Raw genomic sequence first — 26,665 nt, forward strand, 5'->3', positions numbered from 1 at the left:
AAACGGAGCAGGTCTCCGGTACTTATGGGGATCCGGTGTGAATGTGTATTGCGTGCTTGGTGGTACGAATATAAAGCACCTTTATTTGGCCAGAGAACTCACGGGAGCGTGGGTGAGAGACCGCATGTAATTTTTCAGCTGCGCTTGCAGCGACATAAAATAGCTCACAATGTTATTGTTAGACGCTAGGAGACGCCCATGAAGGGCAGAGTTTTTTCTCCCGCACTCTAGAAGCCGCGCAGCCATACTCAGTCATACGCAGCGTGGGTGAGGTGATCGGAATCTTCACTTACTGCCGGGACCACATGGTTTTAGTTGTAAGAGCAAGCGGTCGTAGGCAGAGTTTGCTGGGAGCGGAGTGAACATCGAGGGGGCAGGTAGGCGCCTCAGCAGAGCTGTAGAGGCGGCAGAGGCTAGTTTAACGATCCGGTCTTTTTTGTTAAAAGTAAAGATTACTTGATGGTATATTTTGTTTCCCTCTGATACCTTCAGTTTAATTTAAGGACATCATCTGTCATTTTGATGATCAATTGTTAAGAGTACAGCTGCCCACTTTATTCAGAGCTGTTTATTAACACATTAGTTGCAAGGCAAGACCAAGTCTATTTGTTATTTATATTAACATGGATATAAATGTTACATGTTCATTATGTTTGCATGCAAATGTGGAAGCTCCCTTTACCTTTTTCCCCCGCGTGTACTGAGAGGGCTTTACAGTTTAGGGACCAAATGTTTTTTTGTACAAATTTAAATAAGGCGGATGCTTCTCAAGGTTCTAACGATGAGAATGAGTATGCCACATCTTTCTCCCCAAGCGTCACAGTCCCTAACACCTACCCAGGCACAGTCCAGTACCTCTGCAGTTTCACCTGCATTTACTCTAAAGGACATAGCAACTGTTATGTCCTCTACTCTTTGTCTGCCTTTCCCGCACTGCAAGGCAAACGCAGGAGGAAGGACGACCTCGTGGCTAATACGACTTCGGATGCTTTAATTGTGAGGTCAGAAATGCCTTTACAGGGATCAGAATTGGAGCCCCTATCTGAAGGTGAGCTTTCTGAATCGGATGGCGCCCTACTACCGACGGATTCAGAAGTAATGTTTTTCCGGTTTAAACTGGAACACCTCCGCCTGTTATTGAAGGAGGTTTTAAGTGACTCTGGACTGCGATTCAATCGTGGTCCCTCCAGAAAAATTGAGTAAGTTGGATAGATATCTAGAAGTCCCTTCTTATTCAGATGTTTTTCCGGTTCCCAAAAGAACTTCAGAAATTATTGCTAAGGAATGGGAGAGACCGGGTATACCATTTTCTCCTCCCGTTTTCAGAAAGATGTATCCCATAGCGGATTCTATCAGGAATTCTTGGCAGACAGTACCTAAGGTGGAAGGTGCTATTTCCACTTTGGCTAAACGAACTACTATCCCTATTGAGGATAGTTGTGCTTTTAAGGACCCTATGAATAAGAAATTAGAGGGTCTTCTTAAGAAACTTTATGTTCATCAAGGGTTACTTTTACAACCGGCAGCCTGCATTTTCACGGTTACCATGGCGGCTGCTTATTGGTTTGATGCTCTGGAGGAATCTCTTAAAACTGAGACTCCTTTGGAAGAGATACAGGACAGAATTAAAGCCCTTAAGCTGGCTAATTCTTTTGCGACTGACGCTTCGCTGCAAATTACTAAGTTGGCGGCTAAGAGCTCAGGGTTTTAAATCTTAGCACGTAGGGCCTTGTGGCTGAAGTCCTGGTCTGCCGATGTGTCATCCAAAACTAAGCTTTTGGCTATCCCTTACAAGGGTAAGACATTGTTTGGCCCTGACTTGAAAGAAATTATTGGATAAGAAATCCAAACAGAGGGGTTGACAGAGTAATTTTCGTTCCTTTCGAAATTTCAAGGGAACTCCCTCTTCACCTTCCACTAAGCAGGAGGGGGGCTCTTCTCAACCCAAGTCCACGTGGCGACTCAACCAGGCTTGGAAAAAGGGCAAACAACCCAATAAACCTGTTGCTGCCACCAAGACAGCATGAAGGGGCGGCCCCCGATCCGGGACCGGATCTAGTGGGGGGCAGACTATCATTTTTCGTCCAGGCTTGGATGAGAGACGTTCAAGATCCTTGGGCAATAGATATAGTATCTCAGGGATACAAACTGGAATTAAGAAATTCTTCCCCCAGAGGAAGATTCCTTCTTTCTTGATTGTCTGTAGACAAGATAAAGAGAGAGGCGTTCTTGCACTGTGTAGGAGACCTATCCTCCATGGGAGTAATTTGTCCCGTTCCAATTCAGGGACAGGGGTTTTACTTAAATCTGTTTGTAGTTCCCAAAAAAGAGGGAACTTTCAGACATATCTTAGATCTCAAGAGTCTAAACAAGTTTCTCAGAGTTCCATCTTTCAAGATGGAAACTATTTGTACCATTCTTCCATTGATCCAGGAGGGTCAATTTATGACTACCGTGGATCGCAAGGATGCATATCTTCATGTTCCTATCCACATAGATCATCACAAGTTCCTGAGGTTTGCCTTTCTGGACAAACATTTTCAGTTTGTGGCTCTTCCTTTCGATCTAGCCACGGCACCCAAAATTTTCACAAAGGTTCTGGGGTCGCTGCTAGCGGTTCTGAAACCACGGGGCATTGCAGTGGCGCCTTATCTGGACGATATTCTGACCCAGGCGTCGTCTTATCAGCTCACAAAGTCTCATACAGACATTGTTCTGTCCTTCCTGAGGACTCATGGATGGAAGGTAAATCTGGAGAAGAGTTCTCTAGTTCTACAGACAAGGGTTCCTTTCTTGGGAACTCTAATCGACTCTCTATCCATGAAAATATTTTTGACGGAGGTCAGAAAATGAAAGATTCTGAAGACATGCCGAGCCCTTCAGACCAATCCTTGGCCGTCAGTGGCTCAGTGCATGGAGGTAATTTGGTTGATGGTTGCGGCAATAGACATCATTCCATTTGCTCGGTTTCATCTCAGACCTCTGCAACTGAACATGCTCAGATAGTGGAATGGAGATTATACAAATTTGTCTACATCTGGATCAGGAGACAAGGGACTCTCTTCTATGCTGGTTGTCGCTGGATCATCTATCCCAGGGGACGTGCTTTCGCAGACCCTCATGGGTGATAGTGACAACGGATGCCAGCCTGTTAGGATGGGGCGCAGTCTGGAATTCCCTAAGGGCTCAGGGGGTCTGGACTCAGGCAGAGTCTCTCCTTCCCATCAATATTCTAGAATTGAGAGCAATCTTCAATGCGTTTCAGGCTTGGCCTCAGTTGGCTTCGGCCCAATTCATCAGATTCCAGTCGGACAACATAATGACGGTGGCCTACATCAATCATCAGGGGGGAACAAGAAGTTCCTTGGCGATGACAGAAGTAGCCAGGATAATACAGTGGGCGGAGTCTCACTCTTGCCATCTGTCTGCGATCCACATCCCAGGGGTGGAAAACTGGGAAGCAGATTTTCTAAGCAGACAGACATTTCATCCGGGAGAGTGGGATCTCCATCCGGAGGTATTTGCCGACCTGATTCTCAGATGGGGCAGGCCAGAGTTGGATCTCATGGCATCTCGCCAGAATGCCAAGCTTCTGAGATATGGGTCCAGGGATCCCCAGGCCGAGCTGATAGATGCCTTGGCAGTGCCTTGGTCCTTCAGCCTAGCTTATGTATTTCCTCCATTTGCTCTCCTTCCCCGGGTGATTGCTCAAGTCAAACAGGAGAGGGCATCGGTGATACTCATCGCCCCTGCGTGGCCTCGCAGGACTTATGCCGATGCCGATCTGGTGGACATGTCATCCCAGCCCCCATGGAAGCTTCCATTGAGGAAAGACCTTCTCATTCAGGGACCCTTCCATCATCCGAATCTAGTTTCTCTGCAGCTAACTGCTTGGAGATTGAACGCTTAATTTTATCTAAGCAAGGTTTTTCTGATTCGATCATAGATACTTTGATGCAGGCACGTAAGCCTGTTACTAGGAAAATTTACCATAAGATATGGCGTAAATATCTTTATTGGTGCGAATCCAAGGGCCACTCATGGAGTAGGGTTAGGATTCCTAGGATTTTGTCTTTTCTCCAAGAGGGATTGGAGAAAGGGTTTTCAGCAAGTTCCTTAAAGGGACAGATTTCTGCTTTATCTATTTTGTTGCACAAGCGTCTGGCAGACGTTCCAGATGTTCAGTCTTTTTGTCAGGCTCTGACTAGAATCATGCCTGTGTTTAGACCAATTGCCCCTCCTTGGAGTTTGAATTTAGTTCTTAAAGTTCTTCAAGGGGTTCCGTTTGAACCTTTGCATTCCATGGATATTAAGTTATTATCTTGGAAAGTTTTATTTTTGGTTGCTATTTCTTCTGCTCGAAGAGTATCGGCATTACAATATTATTCTCCTTATCTTATTTTCCATTCTGATAAGGTGGTGTTACGTACCAAACCGGGTTTCCTTCCTAAGGTTGTTTCTAATAAGAATATTAATCAGGAAATTGTTGTTCCTTCCTTGTGTCCTAATCCTTCTAAGAAGGAGCGACTGTTACATAATTTGGACGTGGTCCGTGCCTTGAAGTTTTACTTACAGGCCACTAAGGATTTTAGTCAATCTTCTTCCCTTTCTTTTTGGCTGAAGAGTATCATCTGTTTTGCATATGAGACTGCTGGACAGCAGCCTCCTGATCGAATTACGGCTAATTCCACTAGGGCTGTGGCTTCCTCATGGGCATTCAAAAATGATGCTTCTGTTGAACAGATTTGCAAAGCTGCAACTTGGTCTTCTCTTCACACTTTTTCAAAATTTTACAAATTTGATATGTTTGCCTCTTTTTGGGAGGAAAATTCTTCAAGCAGTGGTGCCTTCCGTTTAGGTTCCCTGTCTTGTCCCTCCCTTTCATCCGTGTCCTATAGCTTTGGTATTGTATCCCATAAGTAAGGATAAAATCTGTGGACTCATCGTATCTTGAAAAAGGAAATTTATGCTTACCTGATAAATTTGTTTCTTTTACAATACAATGAGTCCACGGCTCACCCTGTTTTTGTCTGACAGGTCTTTTATTTTGTTAAACCTCAGTCACCTCTGCACCTTGGCTTTTCCTTTCTCTTCCTAACTTCGGTCGAATAACTGGAGTGGGAGGGAAGGGGGGAGCTATATATACAGCTCTGCTGTGGTGCTCTTTGCATCCTCCTGTTGACCAGGAGGCGATATCCCATAAGTAAGGATGAAATCCGTGGACTCATCGTATCGTAAAAGAAACAAATTTATCAGGTAAGCATAAATTTCCTTTTTTTCTCCTAAACTGTACGTCCCACAACCAACGCCCCACAAAGTGCATACATTTAAAAATGAAGACCACTCTACTTTGCAAATGTTGAAGGGCATGTAAAAAGTAAGAGGACTGTTTTTCAGCCCCACATAGTTAGGTTGGGCAAGTGTTAGAATAACCATTTTAACCCAAAAAACAAAATGGATTGTTGCATTACTAATATATGCTACATACAAATTGTTTGTGAATCTATTTGATTTTAGTGTCCTATGTTTTTTTTTTTTCTTTTTTCCTTATTCTTTAAAATGCAATTTACTTTTTCATCATTTGTTTAAATATTTTATCAGATTTTAAAAAAGTACACCAAAAAAGGAAATTTATGCTTACCTGATAAATTGATTCCTTCTACGATACGACGAGTCCACGGATTCATCCTTACTTGTGGGATATTATCCTCCTGCTAACAGGAAGTGGCAAAGAGCACCACAGCAGAGCTGTCTATATAGCTCCTCCCTTGACTCCACCCCCCAGTCAATCGACTGAAGGTATAGGAAGCTAAAAAAAAAAGGTGCAGAGGTGACTGAAGTTTGAAAACAAAAATATAATCTGTCTAAAATGACAGGGGGGCCGTGGACTCGTCGTATCGTAGAAGAAATCAATTTATCAGGTAAGCATACATTTCATTTTCTTCTACTAGATACGAGTCCATGGATTCATCCTTACTTGTGGGATACAAAACCAAAGCAACAGGACACGGATGAACGGGAGGGACAAGACAGATACCTAAACGGAAGGCACCACTGCTTAAAGAACCTTTCTCCCAAAAATAGCCTCAGAAGAAGCAAAAGTATCAAATTTGGAAAAGGTATGAAGGGAGGACCAAGTCGCAGCCTTACAAATCTGTTCAACAGAAGCATTGTTTTTAAAAGCCCATGTGGAAACCACCGCTCTAGTAGAATGAGCTGTAATTTTTTCAGGAGGCTGCTGTCCAGCAGTCTCGTATGCCAAACGGATGATGCTTTTCAGCCAAAAAGAGAGGTAGCCGTAGCTTTTTGACCCCTACGCTTTCCAGAATAGACAACAAATAGAGAAGATGTTTGACGGAAATCCTTGGTGGCTTGCAAGTAAATCTTCAAGGCACGAACCACGTCCAAGTTATGTAAGAGACGCTCATTCTTAGAAGAAGGATTAGGACACAAAGAAGGAACAACATTTCCTGATTAATATTCTCTTTTGAAACAACCTTAGGAAGGAATCCAGGTTTAGTATTCAAAACCACCTTATCAGAATGGAATATAAGATAAGGCGAGTCACATTGTAACGCAGAAAGCTCAGAAACTCTTCGAGCAGAAGAGATAGCAACTAAAAACAAAACTTTCCAAGATAAAAGCTTAATATCTATGGAATGCATGGGTTCAAACGGAACCCCTTGAAGAACATTGAGAACTAAATTCAAACTCCATGGCGGAGCAACAGGTTTAAACACAGGCTTGATTCTGACTAAAGCCTGACAAAAAGACTGAACGTCTGGGACATCCGCCAGACGTCTGTGTAGTAAAATTGACAAAGCAGAAATGTGTCCCTTTAAGGAACTAGCTGATAATCCCTTCTCCAATCCTTCTTGGAGAAAGGACAAAATCCTATGAATCCTAACCCTACTCCATGAGTAGCCCTTGGATTCGCACCAATAAAGATATTTACGCCATATCTTATGGTAAATTTTCATAGTGACAGGCTTGCGAGCCTGAATCAAGGTATCAATAACCGGCTCCGAGAATCCACGCTTAGATAAAATCAAGCGTTCAATCTCCAGGCAGTCAGCTGCAGAGAATTTTAGATTTGGATGTTGGAACGGACCTTGGATTAGAAGGTCCTGTCTCAGTGGCAGTTTCCACGGTGGCAGAGATGACATTTCCACTAGATCTGCATACCAAGTCCTGCGTGGCCACGCAGGCGCTATCAGGATTACCGAAGCCCTCTCCTGTTTGATTCTGGCAATCAGACGAGGTAGGAGAGGAAAAGGAGGAAACACATAAGCCAGGTTGAACAACCAAGGTACTGCTAGAGCATCTATCAGTACTGCTTGGGGATCCCTTGATCTGGACCCGTAACAAGGAAGTTTGGCATTCTGACGAGATGCCATCAAATCCAATTCCGGTGTGCCCCATTGACGGATCAATGCCGCAAACACTTCCGTGTGGAGCTCCCACTCCCCCGGGTGAAAAGTCTGACGACTTAGAAAATCCGCTTCCCAGTTCTCTACTTCTGAGATATAGATTGCTAATAGATGGCAAGAGTGAGTCTCTGCCCATCAAATTATCTTGGAAACTTCTGTCATCGCTAGAGAACTCTTTGTTCCCTCTTGATGATTGATATATGCTACAGTTGTGATATTGTCACTCTGGAATCTTATGAATTTGGCCAAAGCCAACTGAGGCCACGCTTGGAGCGCGTTGAATATTGCTCTGTTACAGAATATTTATTGGTAGTAGGGACTCCTTCTGAGTCCAAACACCCTAAGCCTTCAGGGAATTCCAGTCTGCACCCCAGCCCAAGAGGCTGGCGTCCGTCGTCACTATGAACCATGCTGGCCTGCGGAAGCACATTCCCTTTGACAGATGATCCTGTGACAACCACCAAAGAGTCTCTCTGGTCTCTAGATCCAGATTTATCCAAGGAGATAAATCCGTATAATCCCCATTCCACTGTCTGATCATGCACAGCTGCAGTGGTCTGTGATGTAAGCGAGCAAACGGAACGATGTCCATTGCCGCTACCATTAACCCAGTGACCTCCATACACTGCGCCCCTGATGGCCGAGGAATGGAATGAAGTGCTCGGCAAGAAGTTAGGATCTTTGACTTTCTGACCTTCGTCAGAAATTTTTTTCATGTCTACTGAGTCTATCAGAGTTCCTAGGAATGGAACTCTTGTCAGTGGAACTAGTGACCTCTTTTGTATGTTCACCTTCCACCCGTGAGTTCTTAGAAAAGCCAACACGATGTCCGTGTGAGATTTGGCTACATGGTAAGTTGATGCCTGAATCAAAATATCGTCCAAATAGGGCGCCACTGCTATGCCCCGCGGCCTTAGAACCGCCAGAAGGGACCCTAGCACCTTTGTGAAGATTCTGGGAGCTGTTGCCAACCCGAAAAGGGAAGGCTACAAACTGGTAGTGTTTGTCCAGGAAGGCGAACCTGAGAAACTGGTGATGATCTTTGTGGATAGGAATGTGAAGATACGCATCCTTCAAATCCACGGTGGTCATATATTGACCCTCCTGGATCATTGGTAAAATTGTTCGTATGGTCTTCATCTTGAACGATGGGACTCTGAGAAATTTATTTAGGCATTTGAGATCTAAAATCGGTCTGAAGGATCCCTCTTTTTTTGGGAACCACGAACAGATTTGAGTAAAACCCCTGCCCCTGTTCTATTTTTGGAACTGGGCAGATTACACCCATGGTATATAGGTCTTCTACACAGCGTAAGAACGCCTCTCTTTTTGTCTGGTCTACAGACAAACGTGAAAGATGAAATCTCCCTCTTGGGAGAAAATCTTTGAATTCTAGTCGATACCCCTGGGTCACGATTTCTAATGCCCAGGGATCCTGAACGTCCCTTGCCCAAGCCTGACGAAAGAGAGAAAGTCTGCCCCCTACTAGATCCGGTCCCGGATCGGGGGCTGCCCCTTCATGCTGTCTTGGTAGCAGCAGCGGGCTTCTTGGCCTGTTTACCTTTATTCCAGGTCTGGTTAGGTCTCCAGACTGACTTGGATTGTGCAAAATTCCCCTCCTGCTTTGTGGTGGTGGAGGAAGTAGAGGGTCCACCTTTAAAGTTTCGAAAGGATCGAAAATTATTTTGCTTAGCCCTCATTTTAACAGTCTTGTCCTGAGGAAGGGCATGACCTTTACCTCCAGTAATGTCGGAAATTATTTCTTTTAGTTCAGGCCCGAATAGGGTCTTACCTTTAAAAGGAATAGATTAAAGTTTAGATTTTGATGACACATCAGCAGACCAAGACTTAAGCCATAACGCTCTACGCGCTAGAATGGCAAAGCCTGCATTTTTAGCCGCTAATTTAGCCATTTGAAAAGCTGCATCGCTAATAAAAGAATTAGCTAGCTTGAGAGCCTTAATTCTATCCAAAATATCATCTAATGGGGTCTCAACCTTAAGAGACTCCTCTAGAGCCTCAAACCAAAAAGCTGCTGCAGTAGTTACTGGAACAATGCACGCTATAGGTTGTAGAAGAAAACCCTGATGAATAAACAATTTCTTTAGTAGACCCTCTAATTTTTTATATATAGGATCTTTGAAAGCACAACTGTCCTCAATAGGTATAGTTGTACGCTTAGCCAGGGTAGAAATAGCACCCTCCACCTTAGGGACTGTCTGCCAGGAATCCCGAATGGTGTCAGATATGGGAAACATTTTCTTAAAAGTAGGAGGGGGGAGAGAACGGAATGCCTGGTCTATCCCATTCCTTAATAACAATGTCCGAAATCCTTTTAGGGACTGGAAAAACAGTGTAAGTAGGGACCTCTAGATATGTATCCATTTTACACAATTTCTCTGGTGGTATTACAATAGGGTCACAATCATCCAGAGTCGCTAAAATCTGAGGTGTTCAAGCTTAAATTTAAAGGCCATCACGTCCGAGTCTGTTTGAGGGAACACATTTCCTGAGTCTGAAAGTTCTCCCTCAGACAACAATTCCCCTACCCCCAACTCAGAACACTGTGAGGGTACATCAGAGATGGCCAATAAAGCATCAGAGGGCTCGGCATTTACTCTAATACCAGACCTACTGCGCTTACCCTGTAAACCTGGCAGTTTAGATAATACCTCTGTAAGGGTAGTGGACATAACTAATTCTTTTACCCTGCAAGATATGGATGTAGACGCACTAGAAGTACTTGGCGTCACTTGAGTGGGTGTTAAAGGTTGTGACACATGGGGAGAATTGGATGGCATAACCTGATTCTCTTCAGACTGAGAATCATCCTTAGACATACTTTCAGTAAATGAGGGACACATTTTAAGTGGGGGTTCCACAATGGCTTCTAAACACATAGAGCATTGACTTTCCTCAATGTCAGACATGTTGAGCAGGCTAGTAATAACCACAAATAGTCTTGAAAACACTTTATTTAGTGAAAAAAACAACAATCTGAGAAAACGGTACTGCGCCTTTAAGAGTAAAAAAAGCATACCATTTTTCCAAAACTGCCTTAAAATGTAATAAATATCACAATTTTAGCATATATGTGTTTTATCTTGCCAGCTAAGATTGCACCACAAGGTAGACTTAACCCTTTATGGAAAAAAATTTTACTCAAAAACGTTTATGAAAATTAATATAGCAACCCCCTGCACCTCGCCACAGCTCTGCTGTGGCGCCTACCTGCCCTCAGGGGTCTGTAATTCACACTATCTCCTTTGTTTAGGCTAATTCCTCAACTTAGGCCCGCTGGATCTTGCTGCCTTCATAAGCATTTCAACTGCGCAACTGAGGCGCGAGAATAGGCCCCGCCCATCTACATCGATGTCTCTCTGCCTAGTAAAAACAGCTGTAAAGCTGTCTAGAACACTAGCCATGTGGGTCTTTCATATTATCCTACTAATATATGTAAGCCATGTGAAACCCTGCAGTGCCATCAGCCATAAAAACGTTTGCATATAAAAACGTTAAGTTGCCCCTAATAAAAACCGTTTTGCCAGCATAATATACAGGTTCCAGTAATACCCCTTCTATGTACAAATAGGATTACTGCTTACCCTTTCCCTTATGGGAACTATGTCAGCCAGTTCTGAAATACCACAGTCTCTCCAGAAAAAAAATGACTGAACATACCTCAATACTTGTAGCATGAAAAAACGTTCCCCACACTGAAGCTTCTCAAGTACTCTTCAGCCATTCTGTGGGAACTTCTCTGGATCTTAGTGACAACTGCTAAGATCATCAGCCTCCAGTCAGGAATCTTCATCCATCTGCTGCCTGAGGAAAAATAGCACTCACCGGTACCATTTAAAATAAAAAAGTCTTGCTTAAAGAAAATAAAAACTATTATATTAACACCTCTTTCACTTTACCTCTTCCTATTACTTAGTATAGGCAAAGAGAATGACTGGGTGGTGGAGTCAAGGGAGGAGCTATATAGACAGCTCTGCTGTGGTGCTCTTTGCCACTTCCTGTTAGCAGGAGGATAATACCCCACAAGTAAGGATGAATCTAGTAGAAGAAATATGCATTTACCAAAAGTACTATTACAAACTGATCGTAAGTCAACAATATGACAAGATAAACTTTTGAATGTGCCTTATAAAAGAAGGATTTTGAATGGATAAATAAAAATATCCATATTAATGCACTGTTTCATTATTTAAATTTGTTGTTTTTTTGTTTTTTGCAGTTTCAGATCATAGTAATCTTCCGGATATTGTAAATGAAGTGCTCACCCAGGAAATGAAGAGCATATTTATTAACACCAATTTGAAAAGTTTTAATGATGAGTTCCTCAAAAGAAATTCTACCTCCATTCTGCATTTGCTTTCAGGTGTGCTTTACTAATTTTTGCTAATCTAGATAACAGCGGATTTCTTGTATGACGGAATCATTTTACTAAAATAAAATGTATAGGTAGAAAAAAATACACATATCAATGACATACATAGATGTTTTGAGGAATTTAATATATTACTGTATTCAATAAAGTTTGTTTATGTGAAATTGAACGTTATAATGGACATCTTCACTGTGTATAAAGCTGTAATAGTAGCCTATATAGTGCTTTTGCATCTGAATCTATTCTAGTAGAAAATCTGATGCTATCTGGTGCCTTTCTTGAGAGGGGCACTGACAAATTCTGCAGTTCTTACTAGTTTTTGACAAGTGAAATCACATTTAGAAAAGTTATGTTGCACTGAAGCACAAAGAAAATAATTGCTTTTAAACTCCTAATGTTTGGATTAACTTGGAAATACTTTATTTCTTCAGTCTTAATTTAGTATCATATGAACATGAACTATTTTAATCCCTTGCACCAAATATACTTAGGCAAAACGTCACACAGTACTTTGTCCAGCATTCTGTGTTAATATAGTACCTACATCTATCACAGAGTGCATGTTGTGGTCCCTGCTGTCAGCATAGACAGCAGAAGTTGCAACTAGGGTTCCGAAGGCATCTACCTTCATATGGTAAGGGAGCACTGGATTGTGCTCCATTACCATATGAAGCTAGTGTGTCGATTGTTAGTGTGTGACACTGTCTGTGTCACTCTCTTTAATGATGTTCTGCTGCTGCTGAGTGGGAGAGGAGGGCCGTCAATGTTACTAGCAGACTGGCTGCCAGTAACAAACATGGCATGACAGTGGGGAGGGGGGGATCAGGGAGGTGGAAGGGGTGAGGAGAGCTCCCTACACTACATATAAATTATATATATATATATATATAATTACTACATAAATAATAATAAAAAATATATATATGTTTTTTATATTTCAAAAAGAAGCCCAAAACTGCAGACTGTCTGTAAATACTTAAGATGGCAGTGACCAGTGTGTGTGTGGGAGGGCGGGGTTGAGAGGGATCAGGTAGAGATCAGGAGGTGGGAGGAGAAGCCCTACACTACAACAAAAATTAACCTTACAAGCTAACTGATTAACCCCTTAGCTCCCAGGAATTTCAGAAGTGTGGTGCGCAGCTGCAATTAGCGACCTATTTGCCAAAAAACAATGGCAAAGCCATGGTTGTCTGCTGAACAAAGGGGACCCCAGAGAATCTCTTACAACTATTTGTCTTTCTCCAACATAGGTGTGTCCGGTCCACGGCGTCATCCTTACTTGTGGGATATTCTCTTCCCCAACAGGAAATGGCAAAGAGCCCAGCAAAGCTGGTCACATGATCCCTCCTAGGCTCCGCCTACCCCAGTCATTCTCTTTGCCGTTGTACAGGCAACATCTCCACGGAGATGGCTTAGAGTTTTTTTAGTGTTTAACTGTAGTTTTTCATTATTCAATCAAGAGTTTGTTATTTTCAAATAGTGCTGGTACGTACTATTTACTCAGAAACAGAAAAGAGATGAAGAATTCTGTTTGTATGAGGAAAATGATTTTAGCAACCGTAACTAAAATCCATGGCTGTTCCACACAGGACTGTTGAGAGCAATTAACTTCAGTTGGGGGAACAGAGTGCAGTCTCTTACTGCTTGAGGTATGACACATTCTAACAAGACGATGTAATGCTGGAAGCTGTCATTTTCCCTATGGGATCCGGTAAGCCATGTTTATTACGATTGTAAATAAGGGCTTCACAAGGGCTTATTTAAACTGTAGACTTTTTCTGGGCTAAATCGATTGATTATTAACACATATTTAGCCTTGAGGAATCATTTTATCTGGGTATTTTGATATAATAATATCGGCAGGCACTGTTTTAGACACCTTATTCTTTAGGGGCTTTCCCAAAGCATAGGCAGAGTCTCATTTTCGCGCCGGTGTTGCGCACTTGTTTTTGAGAGGCATGGCATGCAGTCGCATGTGAGAGGAGCTCTGATACTTATAAAAGACTTCTGAAGGCGTCATTTGGTATCGTATTCCCCTTTGGGTTTGGTTGGGTCTCAGCAAAGCAGATACCAGGGACTGTAAAGGGGTTTAAAGCTTAAAACGGCTCCGGTTCCGTTATTTTAAGGGTTAAAGCTTCCAAAATTGGTGTGCAATATTTTCAAAGCTTTAAGACGCTGTGGTGAAAATTTGGTGAATTTTGAACAATTCCTTCATGTTTTTTCGCAATTGCAGTAATAAAGTGTGTTCAGTTTAAAATTTAAAGTGACAGTAACGGTTTTATTTTAAAACGTTTTTTGTACTTTCTGATCAAGTTTATGCCTGTTTAACATGTCTGAGCTACCAGATAGACTGTGTTCTGAATGTGGGGAAGCCAGAATTCCTATTCATTTAAATAAATGTGATTTATGTGATAATGACAATGATGCCCAAGATGATTCCTCAAGTGAGGGGAGTAAGCATGGTACTGCATCATTCCCTCCTTCGTCTACACGAGTCTTGCCCACTCAGGAGGCCCCTAGTACATCTAGCGCGCCAATACTCCTTACTATGCAACAATTAACGGCTGTAATGGATAATTCTGTCAAAAACATTTTAGCCAAAATGAACCCTTGTCAGCGTAAGCGTGGCTGCTCTGTTTTAGTTACTGAAGAGCATGACGACGCTGATATTAATATCTCTGAAGGGCCCCTAACCCAATCTGAGGGGGCCAGGGAGGTTTTGTCTGAGGGAGAAATTACTGATTTAGGGAACATTTCTCAGCAGGCTGAATCTGATGTGATTACATTTAAATTTAAATTGGAACATCTCCGCATTTTGCTTAAGGAGGTATTATCCACTCTGGATGATTGTGAAAATTTAGTCATCCCAGAGAAACTATGTAAAATGGACAAGTTCTTAGAGGTGCCGGGGCTCCCAGAAGCTTTTCCTATACCCAAGCGGGTGGCGGACATTGTTAATAAAGAATGGGAAAGGCCCGGTATTCCTTTCGTCCCTCCCCCCATATTTAAAAAATTGTTTCCTATGGTCGACCCTAGAAAGGACTTATGGCAGTCAGTCCCCAAGGTCGAGGGAGCGGTTTCTACTTTAAACAAACGCACCACTTTTCCCATAGAGGATAGTTGTGCTTTCAAAGATCCTATGGATAAAAAATTAGAAGGTTTGCTTAAAAAGATGTTTGTTCAGCAGGGTTACCTTCTACAACCCATTTCATGCATTGTCCCTGTCACTACTGCCGCATATTTCTGGTTTGATGAACTGCTTAAGGTGCTCGATAGTGACTCTCCTCCTTATGAGGAGATTATGGACAGAATCAATGCTCTCAAATTGGCTAATTCTTTCACTCTAGACGCCTCTTTGCAATTGGCTAAGTTAGCGGCTAAGAACTCTGGGTTTGCTATTGTGGCGCGCAGAGCGCTTTGGTTGAAATCTTGGTCGGCTGATGCGTCTTCCAAGAACAAGCTACTAAACATTCCTTTCAAGGGGAAAACGTTGTTTGGTCCTGACTTGAAAGAGATTATCTCTGATATCACTGGGGGTAAGGGCCACGCCCTTCCTCAGGATCGGCCTTTCAAGGCAAAAAATAGACCTAATTTTCGTCCCTTTCGTAAAAACGGACCAGCCCAAGGTGCTACGTCCTCTAAGCAAGAGGGTAATACTTCTCAGGCCAAGCCAGCTTGGAGACCAATGCAAGGCTGGAACAAGGGAAAGCAGGCCAAGAAACCTGCCACTGCTACCAAGACAGCATGAAATATTGGCCCCCGATCCGGGACCGGATCTGGTGGGGGGCAGACTCTCTCTCTTCGCTCAGGCTTGGGCAAGAGATGTTCTGGATCCTTGGGCGCTAGAAATAGTCTCCCAGGGTTATCTTCTGGAATTCAAGGGACTTCCCCCAAGGGGGAGGTTCCACAGGTCGCAGTTGTCTTCAGACCACATAAAAAGACAGGCGTTCTTACATTGTGTAGAAGACCTGTTAAAAATGGGAGTGATTCATCCTGTTCCATTAAGAGAACAAGGGATGGGGTTCTACTCCAATCTGTTCATAGTTCCCAAAAAAGAGGGAACGTTCAGACCAATCCTAGATCTCAAGATCTTAAACAAATTTCTCAAGGTCCCATCGTTCAAGATGGAAACCATTCGAACTATCCTTCCTTCCATCCAGGAAGGTCAATTTATGACCACGGTGGATTTAAAGGATGCGTATCTACATATTCCTATCCACAAGGAACATCATCGGTTCCTAAGGTTTGCATTCCTGGACAAACATTACCAGTTCGTGGCGCTTCCTTTCGGATTAGCCACTGCTCCAAGGATTTTCACAAAGGTACTAGGGTCCCTTCTAGCGGTGCTAAGACCAAGGGGCATTGCAGTAGTACCTTACCTGGACGACATTCTGATTCAAGCGTCGTCCCTTCCTCAAGCAAAGGCTCACACGGACATTGTCCTGGCCTTTCTCAGATCTCACGGCTGGAAAGTGAACGTGGAAAAGAGTTCTCTATCCCCGTCAACAAGGGTTCCCTTCTTGGGAACAATTATAGACTCCTTAGAAATGAGGATCTTTCTAACAGAGGCCAGAAAAACAAAGCTTCTGGACTCTTGTCGGATACTTCATTCCGTTCCTCTTCCTTCCATAGCTCAGTGCATGGAAGTGATCGGGTTGATGGTGGCGGCGATGGACATAGTTCCTTTTGCGCGCATTCATCTAAGACCATTACAACTGTGCATGCTCAGTCAGTGGAATGGGGACTATACAGACTTGTCTCCGAAGATACAAGTAAATCAGAGGACCAGAGACTCACTCCGTTGGTGGCTGTCCCTGGACAATCTGTCTCAAGGGATGATGTTCCACAGACCAGAGTGGGTCATTGTCACGACCGACGCCAGTCTGATAGGCTGGGGCGCGGTCTGGGGATCCCTGAAAGCTCAGGGTCTTTGGTCTCGGGAAGAATCTCTTCTACCGATAAATATTCTGGAACTGAGAGCGATATTCAATGCGCTCCAGGCCTGGCCCCAGCTTGCGAGGACCAGGTTCATTCGGTTTCAATCAGACAACATGACGACTGTTGCGTACATCAACCATCAGGGGGGAACAAGGAGTTCCCTAGCGATGGAAGAAGTAACCAAAATTATTCTTTGGGCGGAGTCTCACTCCTGCCACCTGTCTGCTATCCACATCCCAGGAGTGGAAAATTGGGAAGCGGATTTTCTGAGTCGTCAGACATTGCATCCGGGGGAGTGGGAACTCCATCCGGAAATCTTTGCCCAAGTCACTCACCTGTGGGGCATTCCAGACATGGATCTGATGGCCTCTCGTCAGAACTTCAAAGTTCCTTGCTACGGGGCCAGATCCAGGGATCCCAAGGCGGCTCTAGTGGATGCACTAGTAGCACCTTGGACCTTCAAACTAGCTTATGTGTTCCCGCCATTTCCTCTCATCCCCAGGCTGATAGCCAGGATCAAGCAGGAGAGGGCGTCGGTGATCTTGATAGCTCCTGCGTGGCCACGCAGGACTTGGTATGCAGATCTGGTGAATATGTCATCGGCTCCACCTTGGAAGCTACCTTTGAGACGAGACCTTCTTGTTCAGGGTCCGTTCGAACATCCGAATCTGGTTTCACTCCAGCTGACTGCGTGGAGATTGAACGCTTGATTTTATCGAAGCGAGGATTCTCAGATTCTGTGATCGATACTCTTGTTCAGGCCAGAAAGCCTGTGACTAGAAAGATTTACCACAAAATTTGGAAAAAATATATCTGTTGGTGTGAATCTAAAGGATTCCCTTGGGACAAGGTTAAGATTCCTAGGATTCTATCCTTCCTTCAAGAAGGATTGGAAAAAGGATTATCGGCAAGTTCCCTGAAGGGACAGATTTCTGCCTTGTCGGTATTACTTCACAAAAAGCTGGCAGCTGTGCCAGATGTTCAAGCCTTTGTTCAGGCTCTGGTTAGAATCAAGCCTGTTTACAAACCTTTGACTCCTCCTTGGAGTCTCAATTTAGTTCTTTCAGTTCTTCAGGGGGTTCCGTTTGAACCCTTACATTCCGTTGATATTAAGTTATTATCTTGGAAAGTTTTGTTTTTAGTTGCGATTTCTTCTGCTAGAAGAGTCTCAGAATTATCTGCTCTGCAGTGTTCTCCTCCTTATCTGGTGTTCCATGCAGATAAGGTGGTTTTACGTACTAAACCTGGTTTTCTTCCAAAAGTTGTTTCTAACAAAAACATTAACCAGGAGATTATCGTACCTTCTCTGTGTCCAAAACCAGTTTCAAAGAAGGAACGTTTGTTGCACAATTTGGATGTTGTTCGCGCTCTAAAATTCTATTTAGATGCTACAAAGGATTTTAGACAAACATCTTCCTTGTTTGTTGTTTATTCAGGTAAAAGGAGAGGTCAAAAAGCAACTTCTACCTCTCTCTCTTTTTGGATTAAAAGCATCATCAGATTGGCTTACGAGACTGCCGGACGGCAGCCTCCCGAAAGAATCACGGCTCATTCCACTAGGGCTGTGGCTTCCACATGGGCCTTCAAGAACGAGGCTTCTGTTGATCAGATATGTAGGGCAGCGACTTGGTCTTCACTGCACACTTTTACCAAATTTTACAAGTTTGATACTTTTGCTTCTTCTGAGGCTATTTTTGGGAGAAAGGTTTTGCAAGCCGTGGTGCCTTCCATTTAGGTGACCTGATTTGCTCCCTCCCTTCATCCGTGTCCTAAAGCTTTGGTATTGGTTCCCACAAGTAAGGATGACGCCGTGGACCGGACACACCTATGTTGGAGAAAACAGAATTTATGTTTACCTGATAAATTTCTTTCTCCAACGGTGTGTCCGGTCCACGGCCCGCCCTGGTTTTTTTAATCAGGTCTGATATTTTATTTTCTTTATCTACAGTCACCACGGTACCATATGGTTTCTCCTATGCAAATATTCCTCCTTAACGTCGGTCGAATGACTGGGGTAGGCGGAGCCTAGGAGGGATCATGTGACCAGCTTTGCTGGGCTCTTTGCCATTTCCTGTTGGGGAAGAGAATATCCCACAAGTAAGGATGACGCCGTGGACCGGACACACCGTTGGAGAAAGAAATTTATCAGGTAAACATAAATTCTGTTTTTGACTGCAGTAGTTGTGTGTTAAATTAGAAAAACAATGTTTGCGTAAAAGAGAACAATTTTAGTTTTTTTGTATATATGTTTGTTTTTGGCTGCCAAATAGTGTCATCAAGTATACCTAAAAGGCCTAGACTAATACCTTGGGTTGTCTACTTTAACAATATATATAGTTTTCAAAGGTATATTAAAAAAAAGGCTCTATTTCTGTTTATGTGATAGCAAAAATAACAATTCTGCACTACTTTGGGCAAGTTTTTCTTTGAAATTGCCACAGTGAATAAGTTAATAGTTAAAGGAAAAACATTATTTCTTTCCTATGACATGGAGAGTCCACAATGACATTCCAATTACTAGTGGGATATTCAACTCCTGGCCAGCAGGAGGAGGAAAAAGAGTACCCCAGCAAAGCTGTTAAGTGTAACTGCCTTACCCATAACCCCCAGTCATTCTCTTTGCCTCTGTCAATGGAGGTTGTGCGAAGTTGGTGTTTAAAGATTTTAATCCTTTTATGGGTACTTTTCCCTGCAAGCTAGAATTGGGGTGTAGCTGTGTCCATGTCAATCTCTTGAGTAAGAGTAGTGGTGACTTTTAGCAGTTAAAAGGCGGCGAGGAAGTCTTTGCTTTACTTCTAACACTTTGCTACCCCTTTGTAGAAAGCCAGGGTTAGTTACTCTGTTCTTTCTTTTCCTACAGGTCTATGACAGGGAGTGAAACGCCTGCAACACCTAAGGATCAGCATCGATCATGCATTTGAATCTAAGGTAAGTGCCTTTACACAAGGACAGCAGCACTTAAGAGGTTAAACCTCTCTTTCAGATCGTTTTTTTTTCTGGGACATAACAATCCTTATTTTTTATTACAGAGGATTTATATGGCAACAATATATTTAGCACATGAATGGCACTCAGAATGTGACATGATGGCTAAGGGATGTATGGGGTTAACTATAAAGGATACTCTTTATTAGGTTCCTTAGGTCTTATTATATTTTAGGCAGGTGCTTGCAAGACAGAAGTCATATTGACTATTGAGACTGATTTTATTATAAGTTTATAACGAGTGAGATGTTTTTTAAACGGTTTTAATCTTCGCGCCCTTTTTACACTAGTGAAAAGTATTGTGCAGTGTTATTTGGTCCCGCTCACGTGAAGCCTGCACTTCTGGTTTAGTGGGGCGGTGCCGTTGCGAGATTAATGCATTTTCATTGCGGAGGGAGCTCCAGTGTCTACTCGTATCTGGTGATCTTTTTAACATTATCTACACAGGACAAGGATCGTTTAGGAGGAAAGGATTTCTTTCCTCTTACTAGTGGGATATCTCTCTTGGCGGTAGGAGCCTCAGACAATCTAAAAAATTTTTTTTTTTAATTATGCCTTTCTTGCTGTTTTTATTAAAATATCATTTTAGAGGCCCAAATTCTAATATTTATTAATTATATTCTGGATTTTTTAATCGGCTTCTTTTATTTTGATTACTTTTGATTATTACTTGTGGGACCTGTTTATTTTCTGCTATGGACTCTGAACAGGATTAATCCATTTCTATGGATAAATGTTTATTATGTTTAGAGGCCCAAATTGTCCTGCCTATGCAATTTTGCTCCTCTTGTTTATCTAAAACTTTAAAATTTAAAGACAAATTACTCCCTTCTGAGCCTACTGTCTCTCAGGATAATGCTGTGCGTGAAATGCCTCAACTTTCTCCTCAAACGTCCCAAGCCTTAATTGTTTCTCATAATGTGCCTTCTGTGTCCTCTCATACACCTGGGGGTGTGTATTTACCAGGGGATTTTGCCGCTCAGATTTCACCTGCAGTAACTGCGGCTTTGTCAGCTTTCCCTTCTTCAGGTAAGCTTAAGAGAAAATCAAAACACCTGCCTGATAGTAAGGTTTCTGATTCTAGGTCGGCATTAGCCAATCTTTCTCAGATTTCTGATGAGAATATTTCAGTAGCTTCTGAAGGTGAGATCTCAGACTCTAACACTTTAGCAGAAAAATCTTCAGAATCTGAAGAGGTTGATTTTAGATTTAAGCTTGAACACCTCTGGTTACTACTGAAGGATGTTATTACTACTTTAGATGACTCTGAACCTTCGGTTGCTGTCAACCCCACAAAGTCTTCTAAATTGAATAGAGTTTATGGTTCCCCATCTCCTGAGGAGGTTTTTCCTGTCTCTATGAAGATGTCTGAAATTATTGCTCAGGAATGGGATAAGCCAGGGGTTAATTTTCCCCTTCCCCTGTTTTTAAGAAGATGTTTCCTGTTGCTGACTCTTTCCGTGACTCATGGCGCATTGTTCCTAAAGTAGGAGCTATTTCTACTCTTGCTAAGAGAACTACCATTCCTATAGAGGATAGTTGCTCTTTTAAGGACCCAATAGACAAGAAGATAGAGGCTTACTTAAGTGGCAGCCTGCAGCGAGTATTGCTACGGTTGCTTGAGCTGCATCTTATTGGTGCGATGCATTGTCTGATCTTATTACAGAGGAAACTACAATAGAGGAGATCCAAGATAGGATCAAAGCTCTCAAATTGGCCAATACCTTTTATATGTGATGCCAATATGCAGATAATTTGTCTGAGAGCTAAGATGTCTAGCTTCACGGTACTAGCCCGCAGGGCTCTATGGTTAAAATCTTGGTTGGCCGATGTCACTTCTAAGGCCAAGCTTTTGGCTTTATTTTACAAAGGAAAGACTCTTTTTTTTGGACCTGGTCTGGCAGAGATCATTTCAGAGATTACAGGTAGAAAGGGATCTTTCCTACCTCAGGACAAAATGAATAGACCTAGAGGTCATCAGACTTCTAATTTTCGTTCCTTTCGTAACTTTAAGGGACAAAAGTAGTCGTCCTTCCTCTTCAAAACCAGATCAACCCAGATCCTCTTGGAAATCCAACCAGCCCTGGAACAAGGGAAAACAAAACAAGAAGCCTTCTGCTGACTCTAAATCAGCATGAAGGTTCTGCCCCCGATTTCAGTGGGGGGCAGGCTTTCTCTTTTTTGTCAAGCCTGGATACGCGATGTCCCAGACCCTTGGGCGGTAGACATAGTATCCCAGGGTTATAGAATGGGATTCAAGTCTTGCCCTCCAAGGGGCAGATTTCTCCTGTCAAGACTATCCTCATTCCAAATAAAGGAGACGGCCTTCTTAAACTGTGTAAAAGACATACTCTCTGGGAGTTATCGTTCCTGTCCCTCTAAAAGAACAGGGTTTAGGGTTCTTTTCAAATCTATTTGTGGTTCCCAAAAAGGAGGGAACTTTTCAGCCCATTCTAGACCTCAAGTGTCTAGACAAATTCCACAGGGCTCCGTCCTTCAAGATGGAAACTATTTGTTCCATTCTTCCTTTTTGTACAGGAAGGTCAGTTTATGACCAGCATAGACCAGAAGGACGCATACCTTTTATGTTCCTATTCACAGAGAACACCATCAGTATCTGAGGTTTGCCTTTCTGGACAAGCACTTCCAATTTGTTGCGCTTCCATTTGGTCTGGCCACGGCTCCCATAATCACAAAGATTCTGGCGGCGCAATTGGCTGTGATCAGATTTCAGGGAATTGCTGTGGCGCCTTATCTAGACGACATCTTGGTTCATGCATCATCTTTTCAACTATCCCAATCTCATACAGAGATGCTGTTGTCTTTTCTATGTTCCCATGGGTGGAAGGTAAATTGGGAAAAAAAGTTCTCTTGTTCCATCTACCAAAGTGTGTTTCCTAGGGACTATAATAGATTCCCTGTCCATGAAGATTTTCCTGATGGAGGTCAGAAAAACCAAAATTCTTACTTCCTGCCTTTCTCTCCAGTCTGTCTTTTGTCCATCTGTGGCTCAATGCATGGAGGTGATTGGTCTGATGGTGGCATCCATGGACATCATTCCTTTTGCTCGGTTCCATCTACGACCGCTGCAACTTTGTATACTCCGTCAATAGAACGGAGATTATTTGGATTTATCACAGAGGATAAATCTGGACCCTGTAACAATAGACTCTCTTGTGTGTTAGGTGTCGTAGGAACATCTGTCTTGGGGGAACTTGCTTTCTGAGACCTTCCTGGAAAATTGTGACTACGGACGCAAGCCTGTCAGGCTGGGGAGCTGTTTGGGGTCATCTAAGGCTCAGGGCCTGTGGTCTCGGGAAGAGTCCTCTCTTCCCATAAACATATTGGAGTTGAGCAAACTAAAAAATATATGTATATTGTTGGATGCGCTGAACTATTTGTAAAAGTGTATAAATAGAAATAGAGACTCACTACACTGAGTGTGGTGTAGCACTAAGGTGTATATACACTTGTAAATCAAGGAAATGGTCACTGACGACCAAGAAACATGTGTGTTTAAATAGTCTTTTACATTCTAACAAGAGACTTAATGACTCTTATTTGGATATCCACACGAATTGTGGATTTTTAACTATTGCATCTAGACTCTTTTTGGAGTGGAGTCGTATCTGCTATTTTCCCACAGAGCATCATTCATTGCCTGAAGGACCTGATACACAAGGACCTGCAGGTCCACCAAGGGGATAAGTTGATCAAGTGGAGTGCCAGGGGAGAGTTATCTGGATGACTTTTAAGGGTCCAGGAGGCTGTTGTAGCACTTCTCAAGTGCTTGATATTCTGTGAATATATTGATATTTGTGTGGCAGCGTGTCCTACCATTTTGATTGTGCACTATTGTGGCGCCTTCTTCTCTTTTACATGTTATGTTGGAGTTGAGAGCTATCTTCAATGCCCTATCAGTGTGGCCTCAACTGTTGTTGGTCCGGTTTATAAGATTCCAATCGGACATCACCTCAGTGGCTTACATCAACCACCAGGGAGGGACTCGGAGTTCCTTAGCCATGAAGGAGGTGACTCATATTCTGCAGTGGGCCGAAGCCCACAATTGTCTTCTATCTGCCATCCAAATTCCAGGAGTGGACAACTGGGAAGCAGATTTTCTGAGCAGATAGACGTTTCATCCCGGGGAGTGGGTTCTCCATCCGAAAGTGTTCTCTCAGATATCCCTCAAGTGGGGGGTTCCAGAGTTGGATCTGATTGCGTCCCACCAAAATGCCACGGTTCCAAAGTACGGTTCAAGGTCAAGAGATACTCGGGCCATTCTGATAGATGCTCTAGCGGTGTCTTGGAGGTTTTCTCTAGCTTATCTGTTTCCTCCGTTTGCTCTACTTCCACAAGTCATTGCTCATATCAAACAGGAGAGAGCATCGGTGATACTAATAGCTCCTGCATGGCCACGCAGGATCTGGTTAGTGGATCTAGTGAGGATGTCATGTCTACCTCCTTGGAGGTTACCTAAGAGGAAAGACCTACTTCAGGGTCCCTTCCTCCATCCAAGCCTAGAGTCTCTGAAGCTAACTGCTCGGAGATTGAACGCCTAATTCTGTCTAAACGTGGTTTTTCTGAAGTGGTCATTGAAACTATGATTCAGGCTCAAAAACCGGTTACTCGCAAGATTTACCATAAGATATGACATAAATATCTTTATTGGTGTGAATCTAAGGGCATCTACTGGAGCCGGGTGAGGATTCCCCAGATTTTGTCTTTTCTTCAGGATGGCCTGGATAAGGGTTTATTGGTCAGTACCCTAAGGGTCAGATTTCTGCATTATCTATACTTTTCAACAAACGTCTGGCAGACCTACCAGATTTTCAAGCCTTTGTACAGGCCCTGGTTAGAATCGAGCCTGTGTTTAAACCTGTTGCTCCCCCATGGAGTTTTAATTTAGTTCTTAAAGTTTTGCAGCAGGCTCCATTTGAGCCGATGCATGTTGTTGATTTAGAATTGTTATCCTGGAAGGTTTTGTTTCTTGTTGCTTTTTCTTCCGCTCGCATAGTGTCTGAGCTTTCTGCTCTGCAGTGTGATTCCCGGCACCTTATTAGTCCTTCGTACTCCCTAAGGTGGTGTCGGATCGAAACCTTAATCGGGAAATTGTGCATAACTTGGATGTTGTGCGGATTTTAAAATTTTACTTGCAAGCTACTAAAGATTTTTGGCAATCTTCTGTCCTGTTTGTTGTTTTCTCTGGAAAGCGTAAGGGTCAGAAGGCCACTTCTACTTCTCTGTCTCTCTGGTTGAGAAGTTTCTTTTTTTTTTTTTTTTTTTTTTTTTTTTTATATATTTATTTATTTTCACAAACCAACTGTACACATAACACAAATGCATCGCTTTCTGCCGCACAGGGCAACATAAAACATATTGTAAAACAAAACAGAGCATTTAACATCACAAAATTGAATCATTTTGGCAAATTGCCAACCCCCTTGTAAAAAGGATATTGTACACTTATCTGCGTCCCCACTCCTATACTTTTCCATTTTCCTATATTTTTCTCTGACTTGCACAGTTTTTAAGTATTAACTATTGTACAACGACCTAATTCAAAATACGGTCTAACGAGTGCCCCTAATGCCCATGAACAGAAAATCACATAAATGAAATATCTTACAATTCTTCTGAAACAATACCTATATTGACACCAAAAGAAAAAATTGTTTGATGGCTATGTCTCTTTTAAGACCAGTAAGATGAAAACATTTAGCTTGTAGATCCAGCTTTGTCTGGCAAGACCCTGCATTACTCGATTCTGGCATGACTAACTTTCAAAAAACTTAAAATTGCAGTGACCACTGTATTGGACAAACAAAACAAAACGAAAAAAAAAAAAGGAAAATTTTCATCCCCCGACCGTATTCACTCCCTTTCCTCTTCTCCCGTGTTATACCATATTCGGGGGAAATGACCAGCTAATACCTGTAGTTGCATATATGTGGTTTCCCTAAAAGGTTTAACCAGCCTAACTTGTGCTTCCGTTGGGAGAGATAAAATAAATGGTTCCCATTGCCTAAAGAATCTGGCTAGCCTTTCTTCTGAAAGGTCTTGCAAGTTCCACTGTTCTTGTGTAAAGTGAATCAACATTGCATTTTTAAGCTCCTTTACCTTAGGTGCTACTTTTGCCTTCCAAGCTCTCAATATTATATTACGGCCAAGAAATATAGTCAGATTAATTAATTTGAGATTTCTAGGAACGATGTGTGGATTCACTAAAAAAAATATCTGCCTTGATTGGAAATGGAAATCTATCTTGAGAGAGGACTGAATCCAGTGCTCTACCCTGCGCCAGAATTGAACAATCATGGGACATCTCCAGAAACAATGTAATATATCCGCACTCTGAGAAGAACACTTAGGGCACAACATCTGTATCTTATACCACTTAGTCAGCCTAGTTGGAGTCAAATACGTCATAAAGGCTAATTTAATTTGGGTCTCTCTCCAAGTCGTCAGTACCCAGCTTTTTCCAATTGTTTTGAAAGTGTTCTCAATGACCTGACTGTTCACCTCAGGGAAAAACCTGTTCCATTTTGCAGCTATGAACTCTCTTTGAAGACTAGAAGATCCCTGAATCAGAAAATTGTAAAATGGAGCTATCGAGTGTAGGCCGCTTTGGAAGTTATTAATTTTAACTTGGAGTACCGAAAGAGCCCACTCAATTCCATATTTTTGCTTTAACTCAAAAAAAAAATGTCTTAACTGCAAATAAGCGTAAAAATCCTTATTCTCAAGCCCGAATACATGTATTAGTTCAGAAAAGGTTAAAGGCACAAGGTTGTCATCTAACAATTGAACGATAAATACCAAACCTTTAGATGCCCATACCCTAAACACTTTATCAGACAGACCTGGTGCAAAATTAGGGTTACCTGTAATGGGAAGATATTTGGAAACATAGGGTGAA

General features: G+C 42.6%; 1 protein-coding gene across 1 annotated transcript in view; it reads left to right on the plus strand.

The window, feature by feature from the left end:
- Positions 1-26,665, plus strand: part of NAA16 (N-alpha-acetyltransferase 16, NatA auxiliary subunit) — a 325,238-nt gene that overhangs the window by 256,582 nt on the left and 41,991 nt on the right. The window contains 1 exon segment of the mRNA XM_053707967.1: positions 11,671-11,814. Coding sequence (XP_053563942.1) covers positions 11,671-11,814 — 144 coding nt within the window.

The sequence above is a fragment of the Bombina bombina genome, chromosome 3 (assembly GCF_027579735.1).
Source record: "Bombina bombina isolate aBomBom1 chromosome 3, aBomBom1.pri, whole genome shotgun sequence".
Classification (NCBI taxonomy): domain Eukaryota; kingdom Metazoa; phylum Chordata; class Amphibia; order Anura; family Bombinatoridae; genus Bombina; species Bombina bombina.